General features: G+C 34.2%; 1 protein-coding gene and 1 pseudogene across 2 annotated transcripts; both read right to left on the bottom strand.

Annotated features, from left to right (window-relative positions):
• Positions 1-135: 135 nt before the first annotated feature.
• On the bottom strand, positions 136-4,024 carry LOC137829180 (mitogen-activated protein kinase kinase 3-like; annotated as a pseudogene). Its single transcript, XR_016523190.1, has 8 exons — positions 3,890-4,024; positions 3,174-3,397; positions 2,948-3,084; positions 2,635-2,802; positions 2,163-2,276; positions 1,765-1,872; positions 1,454-1,467; positions 136-361 (listed from the first exon to the last, which is right to left on the bottom strand). The product of XR_016523190.1 is annotated as a mitogen-activated protein kinase kinase 3-like (transcript).
• A 14,259-nt stretch (positions 4,025-18,283) lies between these two features.
• Positions 18,284-19,189, bottom strand: LOC137829179 (uncharacterized). The gene is made up of 2 exons (XM_068635974.1): positions 18,788-19,189; positions 18,284-18,616 (listed from the first exon to the last, which is right to left on the bottom strand). Exons 1-2 carry the CDS (start codon positions 19,187-19,189, stop codon positions 18,284-18,286), a joined length of 735 nt encoding a protein of 244 aa, XP_068492075.1.
• Between the last annotated feature and the right edge of the window lie 1,497 nt (positions 19,190-20,686).

The following is a 20,686-nucleotide window of genomic DNA, read 5'->3' as shown; positions in this document are numbered from 1 at the left end:
CATCTGCATAAATTTTGATGCTCGCTGCCTTAATTCATCCAAATTAGTCGCGGGTTTTTTGCAAAGACTGTCGGCAAATGGTCCTGGTTTCAATGCTGTTATCATATGATGCATGGTAACCTCTGGGCTGGGATTTTAAATACCCAAGGCAACCTTTCCAAAACGTTCCATGAACATTCTCAACGATTCTCCCTTCTCTTGCCTTATGTTTACCAAGGCAATCGATGTTAAATGATGAGGACGACTAGTTGCAAACTGAGCACCAAACTTTTCCACCAATGTATCGAAACAATCCACACTCAAAGGTGGGAGACGTGTGAACCAGCTCAATGCTGCCCCTTTCAGCGTCGTAGGAAACACCCTGCACATAACAGCGTCATTCCATGTATATAAACTGATATGAGTGATATATATTGCAATATGTTCATCAGGGTCTGTGCTTCCGTCATATTTGTCAAAGGTCAAATTTTTCCAATTGTCAGGCAGTGGAGTATCGACTATAACATCATAGAATGGATGCTTTCTAGAAGATGCTCCCGCAAAAACCTCAGAGTTTTCAAGCAATCTTCTCTTTGTTTAGGAACTTTCATTATGATGAATCTTCTCATTCACTTGTGCTCTCGGCTGAACGGTTTCAAAGGATGAGTTCAAAACTGTTTCTTCTTGTAACTTTCTCCTCATACGTGCATTTTCGGCTCTTAACATACTCAATTCTTCTTCATTACTTTTTTTTAACATCTCAAACTCTTTCTGTAGCTGTACCAACATTGTCATTGGCATGCTAATATTATCTGCCTGCTCTCCTCCCTGTTCTTCCCTTTGATTCATCTTGTCTTCAACCTTTTTCAGCTACTTCTCAGCCCCACGGTGGGCGCCAAAATGTTCTTACAACAAGGACCAAGAACACTCGAATCAGGTTGACAAGATTAACTCTTTTACAAATCTTCCAATCTTGGGCTTTTCTTCGTTACTACTTAGGTTCTCTCGGTTTCTTCTTGGACTGGGCTCTCTCGGCTTCTCCTTGGGCTGGATACTCTCGGCTTCAACTAGGGTTGAATGCTCTCGGCTTCTCCTCAAGCTAGGTGTTCTCGGCTTCTCCTCAGGCTGGGTGCTCTCGGCTTCTCCTTAGGCTGGGTGCTCTCGGCTTCTCCTTCACACAGATGGGGGGTGTACCTGCAAGGCGCTCCAATGCCAAAGTCAGAAATGGTTTTATGTTCATCAGACAGAAATCACTCTTCCTTACCTCTTATGTTGACCTCTTATTTATACAGTTTTCTTAATGGGCTTTTCACTTTACCTTTGGACTTTCTTTCTACACCGTTTTATTATTTACGCACCTCCTAACGCAGGTTTCTTATCTAATTTGGACCTTGTTATATATATATTTTAGTTTTATTTTATATATTTATTGTTATAACCGAAAGGTTATTTCGGTATTAGCTTTCGGCCTAACCTCTCGGTTTTGACCTATCAGCACAGGACATAAACAGTGAACATAGCAAGAACAGTATCCAAGCAAATGAAATTCTAATTTTCTTTATTGTTAATTCAAAAGAATGCTAGGGGAAAAAAGAGCTTGTCATTTCATTTAGATACTTAGCAAGAAGGCCTAAAACAAACTTTATCTCATTATCACTAAGCAACCTGTGAAAAGCAACACTTCTTCACACGGTATAATGGCCAGTCATTGTTTTATGTTTTTTACTCACAACTATGTAAGCATGCCATTTTAATAATATAGAGATAAAATTGGCAGCCACTTACGTCTGCCAAGTCCTTCATTCTTTGTGTAGGATAAAAAACGCTTCGAACAAATCCGGCTAAATCTACCTTTTCATTCTCATACTTTGTGATAAAAGGGTTCAAAAGCAGCTGCACTAGGACAACACAGAATCATAAACTTCAGGCATCACAATATATAAAGCATCTAAAGATAAGATTGACTTGGTAAGCTCTATCACATTCTAGAGAAAACAATCTATTCTCCACCAGGAAAATATGCAAATTTCAGAAAGATAGTAAAAAAAATGCATGATCACCAACATGTTTATGTTTTGGGTAAAGTGAAACTCAAAACATTTAGCTTCAACAGCCACAAAATTGCATAGCATAGATGCTGGACAACATGGTCGTATCACATTAAGGTTTATCTCATTTCTCACCTGCTCTGCTGTTGGCCTATTGTCTGGATCCTTTTGCAGACAAGCATCAACAAAGGAGCAGAATTCTGGTGAAAACTTGTTTTTTGATGGTGATGGTGATGGATCATCTAGGATCTGCACAAAATTAAGTATGATTAATTGCAGAGAGAAGTACATGAGTGAAATCAGATTACTCAAACGGAATAGCCATTCATACAGGGTTAGGACATAATTCTATATCATTGATTACACTGTATCCTTACAACACATGGTATGAATCATCACAATTATCTGAAATTTATAGCATTATTACAAAGCTATATTATATATACTTTGTTTCCTTTTGTGTGATTAATGTTATTATCTCAGATGACAAGTTTTTATACAAGTGATAAGAAAAAGGCATGTAAATAACGATATTCTTCTCAGACAAACATTTACATTCGATCAGACAAAAGTAAACAAATAACATCAGTATGTATTGCACACACACCTGCAACATAAGATTCACAGGACCTTCATTAACTGTATATGGGAATTCTCCAGTTCCACACTCTAGAAGGGCAAGACAAAGGCTCCAAATATCGGCCGGATAAGAATAGCTTTCATTTCGAATCCTCTCAGGTGACATGTATGTAACAGTTCCAACAAATGTAGCACACTGCAAAGGAGCAATTTTTTTTTTATGAACAAGAACTTCACAACATGCTTGTAATAACAACCAAACAATAAAATTATTGACATTTGCAAACAATTCTATGGAAGCAATACATGACAACATACTGAGACAGATAGAATATACTGACCATTGCCACTGAATTCTCTAAGCCAGCACTAATACCAAAATCAGTCATTTTGGCTCTCCCTTCAAATTTACCAATAGATTGGCCGGCTTTATGTCTCTGTGAACTAGATGTCTGACTCCATGCAGATAGCTTAGACCCTTTCAAAAGATAAAAGGTGAACAGTTACATATCTTAGTCTTTCTGAAAGCAAAAGCTGAAAACAAAAAATACAAGATTATTTTCCTACGTGTAGGAGCTTCTGAAACATGAACGATAGAATAGGTTCAATTCAGGTATCCTTCTATTCATTCGCAAGATATCTGCAAGTGATCCTCCATCCATATACTCCAAAGCTATGCTTATCTGTCCAGAATCTGGGGTGTAAAATGCTCCATGAAATTCTACAAGACCCTCATAACAAGGTGCTTCACACAATGTCCTTATCTCAGTAAGGAGCTGCTGCCTTTTCTCCTGATTAGCACAAACAGTTACAAACATTGAGAAAACAGGTGATAACAACAAACAACTATTGCCACAACAAAGTGTCTATGTTTCGAAAACAAAGATCAAGAGTGTACTACCCAACCCAGCGTCAATATAATACCACATTTAGATAGCAATTATAAAGTGCATGTTTGTTAGCAATTATAAAGAGAGTTCAATTTTCAAGCACAATCAGTATAAAAAGTTGTACATTTATCAACTAATTAAATATAACCCAACACAAAAGTCAACAATTTTACCAAGTACAGTGATCTGTTATTGGATGACAGTGTAAAACCTTTACATAGTATGCACATTCTAATCAAATTGTTAGAAAATTTAAACAACTAAAAGTAACATGAAAAGACACAGTCCTATTACCCCACATGAGATTCAAATTAAATTAGCAACCACAAGTAACCCACATGAGTTTTATAGTGAACAACCACAAGAATCAAGGGCAGGAACAATACTACCTACCTTCTCAAACATATTGATCTTCTTCAGCGCCAGAATCCTATGTGTTGGTATATGCATGGCTCTCTGCACAACACTACTGGCACCACTACCAATTGCTCCAAATATCCTCATTTCTTGGGAAGCACACTTGTACGTTTTCTTAAATTTACTTTTGAAGAAACTGAATAATTAAAAAAAAATAAAATTAAAGTTTCATGTTTAAAAAATAAAATCTAAATTTGTGAAAAAATATAATTTTATAAAAAAAATCTAATGCATTAAAACCATATTCACTTCAAGTTTCTGAAATTAAAAACACAATTAAACTTTAATTATGTGTACAAATTGTTATTATTATGCTCAGAGTTAATTTCTGCATAGAGTGAATGTAAAAAGTTATTTTCGATATATCATGGATTTAAGATAATTATTATAAAACTTAATATATTTATCATATATAACAATGGTTGAATTTAAGATAATTATTATAAAACTTAATATATTTGTGATATATAGTATTATATATACTAATGGAAATAGAGACGCTTGTATGAAAATATCAATTAATTTTTTATTATTATAATATATGAAATTTGGAAATGTGGGAGTTGAAATTTTTTCTATAAAATTTGTGTCTTAGACAGTTAAAATAAAAAGTTAAGGAGAGAGTAAGAGATTAATGAAAGAATTACATATAAAAAACTAACTCTGTAACATTAATTTAAAAAATTTAAAAATAATTTTATATTTAGGTAATTTATTTAAAATGATAAAATACTATTTTTTTAATTTTTAAATTTAAAAGATAAAATAAAAAAAATATATATTTAATGAAGATAAAATGGAAAAAGATTTGTGTATACCAAAAAATATGATTGTGAAGAAGAATCCTCTCTATATATAAAACACCAAAAAACTTATATAAAAGACAAAAAAACATTGTGAAGAAGAATCTTATTTATATATAGAAGAAGAAATATAGATTTAGATTAGTAAGTAGTGTTAAACCTTGGATAGTACTTTTATGATGTAAATAGTTGTAACACCCCATAAATTACATATAACTATTATAATAAAAGTTCAACCAGTTTCTATACAAACTTAGATTTTTTCAAAACATTCCTAATACATGATTAGGACTTATAGAAATATAAATATTTACAATATACGGTTCAAAAGAACATTCTAATGCTCTCCATAACCTCCAACGCATGTATGATCATCTGCTTGTGTACATAGCACATTCATTGCAGTTCACAACACAACCGGAAAAGTAAGGGTAAGCTAGTGAAAATAAAATTTTATAAAATATATGCAATTAAATTAAAAGAGAAAGACAGCTGCCCCATGCAACTGATCCATCATATGGAAGAGGCCCAAGGACAAGCTCAAATGCAAGCCCAACAAAGAGAAGATTTGGGCCTACCACTAGAGCTATGGCCAAGAAGATTCAAGAAGACTAGGATATGGCTACTGACGACAGAGAAACCTCCCAATATATGTTCAAAGATGCCATAACTCTAGTGTAGAGTATAATTTATTTTCTTACTAAAATTAGATTATGAATTTTATTTTTTATTTTTCCTTAGATGAAATTTGGCACCTAAAAACTAACCTAGGTTAAATTAGGGTTCTTTAAAACACCTAATTTATCCAAGGCCGGGTATGACTAAGCCATGGAGAAGAGTGCACATGTTCCACATGTTTTACATGTGCTAAAAGCTTTCCAACACATGCTCCATGTGCTACGTCCAAAAAAAGGCGCCAAATTCAAAATGAAAATTCCATTTGCATTTAGCTTTCATTTCACTTGTATTTGGCTTTTCAAATTCCGACCCTCCATTGCTATAAAAGGAGGTGCTTGGTTCATGAATTTCTCAAGATTAATCTATAGTGAATTGCTGTCAAAATTGTGCCAGTTTTGCTCTTTGTCTCCTACCTCCCTTGGATAGACATTTTAGTCTTCATTCTTTACCTATTTCAAGTGAAATGGCCTCACCACTTATTCTCCACACCTAGCATGCACCTTCAAGGAGTCCAGCTCTGTACGTGAGATCCTTGTTCATTCTCCTCCATGAAAGCTTCCGCCACACATCAAGAAAAAGCAAAATGGATGAAGGCACAACTCCATCAAGTGGTATCATGAGCCTAGGTTCTTCAAGAGCTAAGTGTGTCTTCTTCTTTTCATTTTAATTTTGTATTGTTCTTCATGATTCCGTGTTGTTCATCTTTTATCCTTGAATGTCTTGTTGTTTTTGCATTTTAATTTTGATTTAGATGTTGTTTGGATAAATCCAATCGGTGCAATTTGTTCAAATTGTTCTTGAGCTTCTAATTTCAATTTTGTGTATGATTCCTTTGAGTTTTGGTGTTGATTTTGCTAGATTTGAGTCTTTCTTGCAATTTTAATCGGCTCATATTGTTTGTGTTTGAGTCATTTTGATTTTTGAATCCATAGATGTTTTGTCAAGTCATGTGCATCCTAAATAGTCATCACTTATATGTAGTACTTTTCTTGATAATTTTGGTTCATTGATTTTAATTTTGAGTGTAGTTTCTAATATGTTTTGTTTAGCCTTTGGTGCATTTTAATTTTTAGATTTGAGTTCATACTTGTGTGCTAGATCCACACAAGTTCCTATACATCAATTCTATTGTGTTTTTGAAGTTTCTTAAAGTTGTTTTTAATTCCAGATTAGGATTCTATATTCTGTGGTGGCTGCTTCTGTTTATGAAATTAAAATTCGTTGGAGAAAAAATGTGAAATCCTGAATCTAAACATATTGAAGTGTTAAAAAAAGTAAAAAAAAAAAAGTGAAGCAGAATTCGAAATAGAAAAAAAAAATGATAAATCAAATTCAAACAGTGTGCAATTCTGGCGAAATAAACGGTGAAATGGCATAAGATTTTGAAGAATTTATCATAATTAATTGATGCACTCTTTTAGCATGATTCTAGCGCCAAAAGTTAGTTAAGATCTTAGCTGTCTGTGGTTTAAAATTCAAATTTAAATTTAAAAGATCCAACTCAACATAAATCAATTAAGTCACGCATTTTGACACCTTATTATTCTATAGTACTGTTTTGGTTTTGTTAATCCAATTCTAGTGCCATTCTTTAGGTTCAATTTGTGTGTTATCTTTTTGTTGAGTACCTTATTTTGTTTGCTTGTCAAGTTTTGTTCAATTACTCTTTCAAGTTGTCATATATCAACTCCCTTTGTTGTATTCCAATTTCAAATTGATTTTTGTTGCTTTAACTTTTGTTGACCTCGTTTCTTGGCGGATAAGTAATTCAAAGGTGCATTGTTAAGTTTGTAGCTAACATCTTTAGTGAGAGCTTTATCACTTAGTAGGTGCTTATTTGAATTATCAAAGTTGAATATTCTTGAGGGGTTGAGCAAGAGGATAACAACAAGTGAGCTTAAACACTTACACAAAGAAGGAGTGCCAAAAAGAACAGAAGGATGGATAGAATAGGAATTTCTAAATTTTGTCAATCCAATTTTTCTTTGTAATTTTCTTTGAATTGTACTTTGCAAAACCTTGAACAATTAGTGGATTAATTGTGTATTAGACGGTGAGTGTGTCTTCAAGGTTCAAAGTGCCAAGAAGCCTCACCTTAGGAAACACCTAGTTTATAAGTTTTTCTAGATAACAATTTTTCTATTAAAGTGTTTAATTGTTTTGTATTGTTTGTTTGCATAAAAAAAATTGTGTTTTCATTCTTGATTGTGCTCTAAATGAATTACTTAGAGAAAGGTTTGTGAAAGTCTTGAAGGATAGAATCTGGCTAGGAAATGCTTGGTACTTAAGTGATCCAAGTGATTCACCTCCCTTTCCTGGGAATCTACCTACATTACTCCACTTCTCTTTCTTTTGGTAAATTGCTTTTAACACATAACTTTAACCATGTCTTCTCATTCTCATCACTCTAGTGAAAATGATAGAGTCTTTTAAATCTCTTTCGAAACAACCAGCACAAGACTTTCAATCACTTCCATATAGACAATTGCAACATGAGGCCCAACTCAAAGAAAGGGATGCTCATTTTGCTTTGATGAAAGAAGAGTTGAAAATGGTTAAAGAAAGGGATGAATACAACAAATCAAAAAAAAAGTTCTCATGCATCTAGCTCTAGGGGAGATGATTCTTTTGGGGATCAAAACCTTAGAATTAATGACTATTATCAACCACCCCCTAAGAGAGCTAGAAAAGAAAGAAAATAAAGCAATAAGGAGGTTAGGGTAGATCTACCTTATTTCCATGGGAAAGAAAATGTAGAAGCTTACCTAGATTAGGAAATGAAGGTAGAATAATTGTTTGCTTGCCATAGAGTAAGTGAGGAAAGAAAGGTACCCTTAGCCACCCTTAACTTTCAAGGTAAATGCTATGTATTGGTGGACTGCCCTTGAGCGAGATAGGCGACTTCATAAGGACCCTCCCATAGAGTATTGGAATGATCTTAGGGGAGCCTTAAGACGCCGCCATATTCCCTCTATTATAATAGGGAGTTAATGGACAAGCTCCAAATACTCCAACAAAAGACTATGAGCGTAGAGAAATATAGGCAGAAAATGGAATTATATATGATGAGAGCCTCAATTAGGGAGTCTGAGCACACCACCATAGCAAGGTTTTTGAGTGGACTCAATCTTGAGATTAGAGATAGAGTGAACTTTTACCCTATAGAGACTTGAATGATTTAATTCAACTTTGTATCAAAGTTGAACAACAAAATTTGAGAAAAACTTCAAGTCGCAGGGAAGGTTCATATTTTAATTCTTATCCCAAAGAGGAGTATAAAAGGGAGGAAAGCCTATCAAAGGAAAAACCAAAGGAAACTCCCAAAAATATAGAAAAAGATGTGTTAACCCCACAAACTCGCAGTAGAGATGTCAAATGCTTTAAGTGTTATGGTAGAGGTCATGTACAAGCCCAATGCCCAAATCAGAGAACTATGTTTCTAAGAGGGGTAGATAAATATAGCAGCCATGATGATGAACTTAGCGGGGTAGAAGAAAAAGAAAATAGTGAGGGAGCATATCCATGTGAGGGTGAGTTAATGATGATTTGTAGAACCCTCAACAACCAACCTAATATGGACCAAGAGACACAAAGGGAGAACATTTTCCACACAAGATGTAAAGTTTTTGAAAATGTGTGTTCTCTCATTGTGGATGGTGGTTCTTGCTGTAATTGTTGTAGCATTAGGATGGTTGAAAAGCTTAATCTACAAGTAATACCTCATCCTAAACCTTATAAACTTCAGTGGATAAATGAAGATGAGGAACTAACTGTAGATAAGCAAGTGAAAGTTGAGCTCTCAATGAAAAACTATAAAGATAAAGTTTTATGTGATGTAGTTCCCATGGAAGCTTGTCATATTTTGTTGGGTAGACCTTGGCAATTTGATAAGAAAACTATGCACAATGGGTTTTTACCAATGAGATTACTTTCACTCGTAAAGAAAAAAAGTTTATACTCTATCCCTTATCACATTCCCAAGTGGTAAAGGATCAAGAACAAATGAAGCAAAAGAGAGAGGAAGAGAAAAAGAAAAAAAAAGAAAACCAAGAAAAAGCCTTTAGGGAAAAAGAGGCGTGGGAAAAGATTGTTCCTTCCCTCAAGGTCAATCAGAAAGAAGAAAAATTTGAAAACAAACTTGAAAAGATACTTCTTTCTGAACAACCATCAAGCCTCCTGTTTTGTAAAGGAACACATAAAAACTTTTCTAAAAAGTCTCATGAAGGAGAACTCATGGACCATCTTGGAGTTGATAAAACTCTAGCGCTTTTAAAAGGAAAATTCTTTTGGTCACCCATGAGGAAAGATGTTCAAAGACATTACCATAGATGCATTTTTTGTTTAAAAACTAAATCCAAGGCAATGTCTCATGAACTCTATGCTCCTTTACCTTTTGCAAGTGCTACATGGGAAGACATAGGCATGAATTTAATCTAAGACTTCCTAGGACAACAAGAGGTTTTGATTCCATTTTTGAGGATGGAGATTGAGTTTGGTTTCACCTTAGAAAGGATGAATTCCCTACTAAGAGTAAATCCTAACTTCCCATGTGCTCAAAAGATTCAATAATAATGCATATCAAATAGACCTGCCTGAAAAATATGGAATACCTACTACTTTCAATATTATGGATTTAACTCCTTTTGTAGGTAATAAAGATAAAGAGGTAGAAGCATTGTATTTGAGGACAAATTATTTTCAAGAGAAAGGGGATGATGGAAGAGGCCCAATGACAAACTCAAATGCAAGCCCACAAAGAGAAGATTTGAGCCTACCATTAGAGTTATGGCCAAGAAGATTCAGGAAGACTATGGCTACTGGCGGTAGAGAAACCTCCCAATATATGTTCAAAGATGCCATAACTCTAGTGTAGAGTATAATTTATTTTCTTGCTAAAATTAGATTAGAAATTTTATTTGTTATTTTTCCTTAAATGAAATTTGGCACCTAAAAACCAACATAGGTTAACTTACGGTTCTTTAAAACACCTAATTTAACCAAGACCGATTATGATTAAGCCATGGAGAAGAGTGCACATGTTCCACATGTTTTACATGTGCTAAAAGTTTTCCAATCCATGTGTTGCGTCCAAAAATAGGGGCCAAATAAATATTTTTGACTGCTAGAATCTAAAGAATCTGATTTTTCATTGTGAATTTAAATGCATAAAAGTAATGTGAATTCTTATCGAATCTAAATAAAAAAAATTTAAAAATATTTTCTTTATTTCATATGTATTTTTATTTTTATTAACATTTTGAAAAACATCATTCGTTTGTAATTAATATGATTATTTAAATATCAATTAGTATAGATTATTTATAATTTTAAGAGGTTATCTTAATAAAACTTATTAAATTAATACGATTATTTAACGTATTTACCATTTCAGCGTTCATTGGATTGCAACGCAACGCTTAACAGAAACTTTCTTAAGCAAACGTATATTGCACAAAATAATAACAATTTATTTGTATAACCATTTTCTCATGAAGAATAAAACAGAATAATTCTAATTATTCCTCATTAAATACATAATTATATATATATATGAGTAAATCCTAATAAAACAATATCTTATAAATTATGAGATTTACACTTTCAAACAAATAAAATCCAAATAAATACTGGATTAAAAATAATATGACAAAATTAAAACAAGTAAAATATATTTTAATTTCTTTTAAAATAACTCAAACACTCCTCTCAAACTGATGAATAGGTGTTTCTCATTTTCAACTTGAATATAATCCTTCCAAATTATTCACTATGAGAAAGTTCAAATTTACATTATTATATACAAATATGGATTACGACTTACATATATGTATTCATCGATAAGTTCAACATTGCATATGGATTATTACCTACGAATATAATTTCAAAGGTAAATTATTCATGAATATGTTGTTAAGTGTGAAACTATGACCAATTGAGCTAGGTTGATTACACACCATGTTTTAGTGAGTAGGCTTAATTATTGTGTCCCCTCTATAATATCTATTTAAGAGATCTTTGTGCTTGTAATAAAAGCTAGGGTTTCGCAGTCGTGACAATGACATCCCAAAGCTAGGGTTTCACAAGGGCGGCAACGACGTTCCAAAGCTAAGGTTTCGCAGGGGCGGCAACAACGTCCCAAAGCTAGGGTTCCACAAGGGCGGCAACAACGTCCCAAAGCTAGGGTTGTGTGTGCGTTCTGCAAGTGTGCTGGTCTGAGACGACACAGAGTGTAGTGTGACGACTGTGACCAGCGACGGTGGTGGTGCGGCACGCATTGAGGGTGCGACAGTGGATGCAGTGTGTGGCGGCAGTGCGAGCTCGTTAGGGTTGCACTCTGGTGCGTTGCAGTGCGCGTCCAGGCAGTTGCGGTAAAGTGCGGCAGAGCGTGCCAGTGCAGAGCGCGAACAACGACAGTGTGCGTCCTGGCAGCTGCGATACAGTGCAGAGGAGCGTCAGGGCAGTGGGGAGGTCTGTTGGTGAGTGATTTTGGGTGGTGCAATTTTTGTGTTCTTGATTTTAAAAAAAAGAAAAAAATTGCCAATATTTGAAATTAGTTGCACTGAGTATCTCGTCTAGTCGTTTGAGATGACTGAAGATGGGAAGTTCCGAATTGAAAATTCGATGGTACAAATTTTAGTTGGTGGAAAATGCAAATTGAGGATTTGCTAGTTCGGTTACTGAGCACAATGAATTCGATCTTAGCCAGACTTACGTCAGTGGGCATTAAGTTCGATGATGAAGTTCAAGCTTTACTACTGATATCGTCATTACCTGACAGTTGGTCCGAAACGGTTACAACAGTTACCAATTCAACGGACCCGATGGATTCACTTTTGAGAAGATTCGTGATCTCGTTCTTGGCGAGGACGTCAGAAGAAGGAGTTCTGGGGAATTATCTAGTGAATCACTATGTCATCAAAGGTAAGAGAAATATTAGAGGTAGTGGGAGCAAGATCAGAAAAAAAGAGTCAGTCAAAGACTTAGGATTGCTCAAGTGTAACATGTTGGAACTGCAAGGAGGTGAGGCGTTTCAGGAATCAATGCCCAAATGATAAACAAGTCAACATTGCAGAAGACTTCGCAGACAAGGACCTTTTAGTCTGTTGCGCGGATAACAGTGTGAATTCCTGGGTCATGGATTTTGGTGCTTCATTTCATGCTACCCATAGCAGTGAAGCATTGCAGAATCTAGTTATTGGGGACTTTGGAAAGGTAAGACTACCGGACAACAAAACTCTTGATGTTACGGGCATGAGTGACATAGTGTTGAAGACGCCAGTCGATTTCTGGACTTTGAAGGATGTTAGAGGTGTTCCGAGCTTAACGAAAAGTTTGATTTCTGTTAGGCACTTGGACGAACATGAACATGATGTGGAAGTTCGGAAATCAACAGTGAAAGGTTGTCAAGGGAAATCTTATCATGGCCCGCGGAAGAAAGAGAGGTTCACTGTATATGGTCGGATTACCGTCTGAGAGAGTGACTGTCCCAATTCGGAAGATAAACAAAATCTAGTTCACAAAATCTCGTGTGCAGAAGAAGGTTGTCTTTACAAGAGAGAAACCTAGAGCCACAAGTCAGATTCAGGATGAACGAGCATGGAAAGGTTCAGGTACACCAATCAAAGGTACTTGTGGCAGTGGGTGTTGAACCAAGTAGTGTTCAAACTTTGAAGAATCCAAACCCTTTGAAGGATGTTGAAGGCTAGACTGTGCTTGCTGTTGCTGAGTTGTCCTAGATAGGATATGGGGTAGATTGTGTATGTAATCCACTCTTTGATTGAATCCAAAGCATAGGCATTCTCAATCTTTTTAAAAGAAAAGTGTTTTTCAAACTAAGTGAAAAACAACCGATTGTTTTGTCGAAACAACTGATTGTTTTATACTTAGTGTTTTTAAAAAAAGTTGAAAACTGTTTTTCAAATGGTTGAGCTCTTAAAACTAAAACAACCGATTGATTCGTGGAAACAACCGATTGTTTGTTTTGGTACCATAACTGAAAAACTGTTTTGTGCTTTGATTAAGCATTAAATGATTTTCTAACTGTTTACGCTCTAGTTTTTAATGCTTTGACCAATCTTTAAATGCAATTAATAGTTTGTTAAGATTTGATAACAAACAACATCTTTCATATATTCAGAAAAACATATTTGAGTTTTAAAACAATGCAAATTTTGAGAAGTTGAGTTTGCTTAGAGATTGAGATTGATCAAAGTGCGTGAGATAGGATTTCTGCTTGTATTGATTTCAGATTTGTTTCTGTAACAAGTGTAATCCTTGTATCTGTTAAAAAAGAATCTTTGTGTGGTTGCTGAGAAGTGTTGTGTGTTCTTGAGGGGGATCAAGATCAGCATTCTTAGTATTGGTGTGTTGGCCAAGAGAAGTGTGTGTCTTGAGGGGATCAAGGTCACTTTCTTAGTTGTGTTGTAAGTGATCTAGGTTTGGTTGCTTAGTGGAATTCCTCAGTGGTTTCTGAGAAGACTGGATGTAGCTCTGGGTTTAGAGTGAACCAGTATAAACATCTGTGTGCATTCTCTCTATCCTTAATCTCTTTAAATTCAATTTCAATATTTGTGAACTGGTATAAACAACCGATTGTTTATGTGAAACAACCGATTTTAGAATTTTATTCCCCACAGTCTAGATAAGCTTCAAGATTTACGGGCCTATTGCAAGTTATCCAAACAGAACAAAAATTCAGTATATAATAGAATAAGTTAAAAGGATTAAACTTCTCAACTGACCCCACCAATATTGATGACTAAATCCTAAGGAAAAACAGAGAACAAAGGATATTTAGAGTAAAAATGAACTTACTCTGTTTGAAAATCTGATCGGGTAGAAATGTTCCTTAACTTGCCAGATTCTAAAATAGATGAAGATTGGGAGAGAAAATTAAGAGAGAGGGAGAGAAGAGAATATGGAGAGAGAGAGAAATGGAGATAAGGAAGAAAAAGGTGTGCTGGGGTTCTATTGTTTTTTTTAAAAAAAAACACGTTGTTTTTTTTTAAAAAAAAACACGTTGTTACACTTCCCTATATCATTATTTACATATTTTTCTTACTCATAAAAAGTAGATTAGGTAAATAATTAATATGTTAAATCTAAAAAAATAGTTAAATTTGATTATTTATAATTTTTTAAGTATATTACGACTTTTTATTACTTTATTTATTCCTTAAGTATAGGGCATATATATAAAAAATTTCTTTCAATAGATTCTGATCCTTTATTATTTCACGTATTTCTTGATAAAAGGTTAACATGCCAACGATGCGAAGTAGTCTTGATAAAAAATATGAAAATTTTCTTTGAAAGACTCTTATCACACCAAAATCTTAATTGATGTAGGTCATGAAGAATAATATCACATTTATTAGTTATATACTCAATATTATGTATTTAATCATTGAACTAGACACTAATAAGATATTAAGACAAATTGGATGGTTAACCTAAATTTATTTATGTAAAAACTCATTAAATTGTTATAAATAGATGAAGATTTATTTAAAAGTGAAGTCTGTAACTCTTAGATATTTTTAAATATGATGTTTTTTTAAATATTGTATTTATATTATTTATTAATATATATATATATATATATATATATATATATATATATATATATTATAAAAATGTACCCTATGAGTCAAGATGTATTTAAAAGTGTGCCACAAAAAAATTAAAAGTGAAGTCTGTAACTCTTAGATATTTTTAAATATGATGTTTTTTTAAATATTGTATTTATATTATTTATTAATATATATATATATATATATATATTATAAAAAGGTACCCTATGAGTCAAGATGTATTTGGCAACACCTAGATTTAGGATATTTTCATTACATGGTCGGTGGGTTCACTGGAAAACATATATCTAATTCTCAAGTTTAATGTACTTAATTAATTAATGTAGACTAATACAACAAGTTAATAATGATATTTATGTTAATAATAGTATTTATTATTTTTAATCACTTAATTCGAATGTTGAAGATTATTTGTAAATATCTTCACACGTACCAATTATGGAGATCCAATTAACACAATTTTTTTTAATGAATTAAAAATTGTCTAATAAGTCACTTATCTTGACAAAATCTAACAGATTTTAATCGGCAATCAATAAATTGAATAAAAAAGGGAACACAAAGGGGTGTTCCAACCCTTTTACAAAAAAGAAAAAAATACCAAAGAACTTTATTAAGAATCCTAGACCGACTGTCCCCCTTGCCTAGACAATCATTTAGGAGAGATGCCCGACCTCTCAAACCATACAAAAAAATCAATGATTTACTACCGTGTTGATACAAGTAGTTGGGCATTGGGCCCAATTTGAGAAGGAGAGAGACGCCCTTGGAACCTTGTGTTTTAACCATGCCCACAATTGCACTTGAGCCAGAGAGAAGATTTTGCTTGCATCCGCTTTTGCTTGGTTAAACACTATCTCGTTCCTGTGTTTCCAAATGCTCCAAATGATGGAAACCCACACTCCTTTCCACAACTTATTACCTTATTTGTTGAACCAAAAATTATGAAATTGTTCGAAGTGCTCATTCAAAGCAAAATGGTTTACATATGTAACTTTTATCCATTTACTTCATGAATTCCAAACAACATTCGCAATCGGACAAGATAACAAGAGATGAGAAGTCTTTTCCTCCTTACTCCAACATAAAGCGCACATATGATCCACAAGATGTACCGATCTTCTAAGCAAGTTTTTCTTTGTAGCAATCTTGTCTTGCAATGCCCTCCAAGCAAAGCATTGTGTTGATGGTAGAATCAACAAGCCCCACAAGACTGTATATGTATCACTAGAAGCGCCTAAGGTTAGGCTAGAGAGGATTTCATATGTAGATTTGACAGAATACTTACAACTTTGCGGGTCTCTCCAAAGCCATTTATCGTCCCAGCCTGATTTCAAGGTTTGACCTTCCAGCACATATATGAATTCATCTACTTGGGGCTTCTCCCACTCAAACCATTCTCTTCTCCATTTGAATTCCCAACTCCATTTGTCACTATGCCATTTACCAAAGCAATAAAGGGGACTGTCAGGAGAGAGTGAGTTATTAAACAACCTAGGGAATCTGACTTTCAGTTTACAATTATCCACCCAAACGTCTTCCCACAACTTGATTTTTTAACCTGAGCTTACTGCCCATTCCAAATTAGAATCAAACCACTTGATGCCCTGCCCAGCCTCGCACGCCTTGTTTAGGTCACACCACCATCTAGATGCATGCCTCAACATTTTAGATTCAGAAAGATTCCTCCATGAGCCATATTTCTAATTTAGGATATCTTTCCAAAGACCGTTCTCAGAAGACCCAAGTCTCCATTTCCATTTCCCAAGTATAGCTTTGTTGAAAGAATCTAATTGCATGATACCTAACCCTCCCTCCACTTTAAACTTGCATATATCATCCCATTTAATCCAAGCAATTTTCCTTCCCTCTGAATCCCAACCCCATAAGAACTTGCGTTGAATCTTTGTAATCTTTTTGCATATAAAGGATGGAACTTTGAAGAACGAAAGATAATACAGAGGAATAGCATTCAACACATAACGAATCAAGCAAACACGACCAATAAAGGATAAATTTTTACCTCTCTAGGTTGATAGCCTTTTCACAACTTTTGTAATCACCGGGTCCCAAAAAGAAGCTTTAGAAGAATTTCCCCTGATAGACAAACCAAGATAGACAAATGGAATATTCACAATACTACAATTTAATATCTCAGAAAACATATCTAGCACATTTCTATCCACTCCAAAGACACTAATTTTGCTCTTAAAGAAGTTAATTTTAAGCCCAAAGAAAATTTCAAAAAGTCTGAGCATAACTTTAACAACACGAGTATTTTGGATATTTGACTCACACATGATCAATGTGTCATCTGCGAACTAAAGAATCTTCACCTCCACGTTTTTTGCATCGACTTTCAGTCCAGAGAACAACTCCTTTCTAGCAGCTTGATTCACCAGACCTGAAAGGCCTTTAGCCATGATTAGAAAAAGGAACGGTGCAATTAGGTCCCCTTGCCTCAGACCTCTAGTCGGTTTGAATTCCTTATATGGACTTCCATTAACTAATATAGAAATAGAAGAGGATTCCAGACACTTTTTGATCCAATGCACCCATTTACCACAAAATCCCATCCTGGCCAACATGTAAAACAAGAACTCCCAACTGACTGAGTCATAAACTTTTTCGAAATCAATTTTTATAATCACCCCGCTCTTCTTTTTCCTCTTCAATTCATCCACTAACTCGTTGGCAACTAGAACACTGTCTAACAAACCTCTTTGGGATAAAAAAAAAAGCTGATTGCGAGGAGTCAATCACATTGTTAAGAACTTTTTTTATTCTGATAGACAGAATCTTAGAATTAGCCTTGTAGATGCTTCCGACCTAAGAGATGAGCCTATACTCATCCAGAGATTGAGGGTTGGAAGATTTAGGAATAAGAGAGATGAAGGAAGCGTTACAACCTTTAGGAAAACAACCGTTGGTATGGAAACCCTATATTTCCTCGACGAAATCCTTTTTAATAATCTGTTAATTCTTCTTGATGAAGCTACTTACCCCATCCGGTCCTGGGCTTTTATCGCTCCTGCATTCCCATACAACTTCCTTGATTTATAATTCCTTAAAAGGAGCAATCAGCATACGATTCTCATCGTCTGTTACCTTCTTAAATGGGATATTATCAATCTGACCCCAAAATCTTCAAGAGCTAACATCCTGTTAGAGAATAACTTTAGGACTTCATCTTTTACAGTGTTTGGTTCTTCAATCCACTTATCCTGGCAGAACACTCCATTAATTCCACTTTTCCCTCTTCTTCATCTAATCATAGCATGAAAAAATTTAGAGTTTCAGTCCCCATGCTTAAACCACTGAGACCTAGACTTTTGTTGGAGAAGAGATTCATTTCTCATGTTAATGATCTGTATCTGACTCAAGATATCCAAGCGATTCTCATTCTCAAAATCAGTAAGAATGTTGTTGTCATCCTTCTGATCCATCACCTGAAGTTTATTCAAAAGCTCTTTCCTTACTGTCTCAGTATAACCAAAGACCTCTTTATTCCACGCCCTTATGTCACATTTAAGCATTTTGAACTTATCTCTTAGGCCCAAAAACGGATTACCTTGCACCACATACTTCTCCCACTTTTCTTTCACAAAGTCGTTGAACCTCTTGTCCTCCTACCATATGTCTAGAAACCCGAAAGGTTTAGGTCCCCAGTCCATCACGTGTGCTTTTAGAACTAAGGAACAATGATCTGATACTTGCTGGCCTAAAACTTACTGCTTACTTCCAAGCTAGGTTTGTAGCCACTCATTAGAGACTAAAAATCTGTTAATCCTGCTCTTTGCCTTTTCATTTGGTCTGTACCAAGTGTACTTTCTTCCTAAGCATGGAATATCTAACAACTCCAACCCCTCAATGAAATTATTGAAACTGGAGATCTCCCTACTATCACTTCTTCCATAACAAACTCCTCTACGCTCTTCCTTCTTCCTGATTGCGTTAAAATCACCAAGGATACACCAAGATTTGCAAGCTTTGTTCTCTCTTAACTTTGCTAGCTCCTCCCATAAACATATTTTATCTTTGATGTTGTAAGACGAATACACATTCACAATGACTACAGGGACATTCTTAACCAAACATTTGCCAAAAAAGATCACAAAACGTTTATTAGAGATGTGTTTGGAACATTGAAACGAACTACTATGCCAAACAATAAGAATCCCTCCAGAACCGTTCGATAACATGAGTACTTCTAAGATTAAATACTCGTTGCATTAAGAAGTTATTAAATGTGTAATTATATACTGGTCCATATCTTTTTTTTTCCTTTTTCCTTTTTTTGTGATTCTTGTATTTTTCTATTGTCGTAAAAAAGTGAAAATGTTGATATATTTATGAGAAAGTTTTTGAAAATGCTTTAAGAGTAATTTTTTTTTCTAAAGAAAATTATGTTAAAAGACCGAATCTAATAAAGTTTAGAGAACAGTGAGATATACAAATTACATGTTTATAGATCATTATTTATATTTAAAATACAGTATCGACCTGCGCAATCCCTTAATTACTAAAAGTTAAGTAATTCACAAATATTGTTTAGTAATATATATATATATATATATATATATATATTTTGTACAATTAAAATTAAGTTTAATATTTTTATATTTTTATAGCGTCACAAATGTTTATTCTTTCCATAAGTAAGTTCTAAATAATTTGTGCAATAACTATACACTCTTTATAAGTGGCGGGTGCTTTATAATATTATTGTTTTGAGAAATGTTTGGATTGCATTGGTAAGTGAGGTTCGGAGACATAGGAATCAACACATCTTTAAAGGTGGAGTGATTGATCATTCATAAATTTCTTCCATGACTCAATTGAAAGTTTGGTCCTTGGTAACTTCTAAAGTTCCCTCAACTTGCTTTTCCTTTTCAGATTGGTGTCTTGAGCTCATGGTTTGTATGTACTCAATTAAAAGTAAATGACTTTCTATAGGTTGGTCGGGCTTATGCTTTGTGTTTTGCGAGGGGTGTTCGTTTTAATTGTTGTTATGTGTGGCAGGTGTTCACGTTGGATCTTTGATGGGCTCAAGGATTGCTTGTTCTTGCATAGATGCTTGTTGTCGGCATGATTCGAGTGTGGCTCTTTCTACTTTTGTGGCTTGTATGTTAGTTTTTTCTATTTGAGCTCTGCGCTTTATTCTCAATTTTTGTTTGGTTTGAAGGTTGTGTTTGGTGTAGCTTTTGTTGTACGGAAGACAACTTGGTTTGCATTAGTTCTTAGTAGGTTGGCAAGCTTTTTGAGTTTCATTTCTCTTTGGGGAGAGACATTGTCTCTTTTGTTATGTATAAGGGTTGAACCACTCCTGACCCATATTTATTTTTTCTTGCTAATAAAAAAAAACTATACAATCTTTATATATAAAATATTGTACATAATCAAACAATAATATTTATAGTATACATTGAAATTAATTTTTTTTTATATAAATTTTAATATAGTGAGCAAATTAAATTGAACTAATTTTGACATTATCATAAATATAAAGAATTATTCTTTTATAAATCAAGAGAAGATTATTCACAATCAATTCTATCATACTTAAGTATATTATAAATAGGTACATATTCTCATCTTAAGATATATCAAGTTTTACATTATTTAACCCTAACTATGGAGATTTTGTAGGCTATTCGAGCTCTTTCCCAATGCACTCACCTTATCCTGGAGAATCTTGA

Source organism: Phaseolus vulgaris, chromosome 7 (assembly GCF_051622355.1).
Source record: "Phaseolus vulgaris cultivar YP4 chromosome 7, ASM5162235v1, whole genome shotgun sequence".
Taxonomy (NCBI): domain Eukaryota; kingdom Viridiplantae; phylum Streptophyta; class Magnoliopsida; order Fabales; family Fabaceae; genus Phaseolus; species Phaseolus vulgaris.
The sequence above is the reverse complement of the archived record's forward strand: the minus strand, read 5'-3'. Positions and strand labels throughout refer to the sequence as shown.

What these genes read in the sequence shown, in the direction of transcription:
- LOC137829179 (XM_068635974.1), bottom strand. Translation starts at nt 19,189, where the DNA reads ATGTTATCGAACGGTTCTGGAGGGATTCTTATTGTTTGGCATAGTAGT. An exon ending in GGTACAGACCAAATGAAAAG is followed by an intron (nt 18,617 to 18,787) that starts GCAAAGAGCAGG and finishes GACATATGGTAG; the next exon opens with GAGGACAAGAGGTTCAACGA.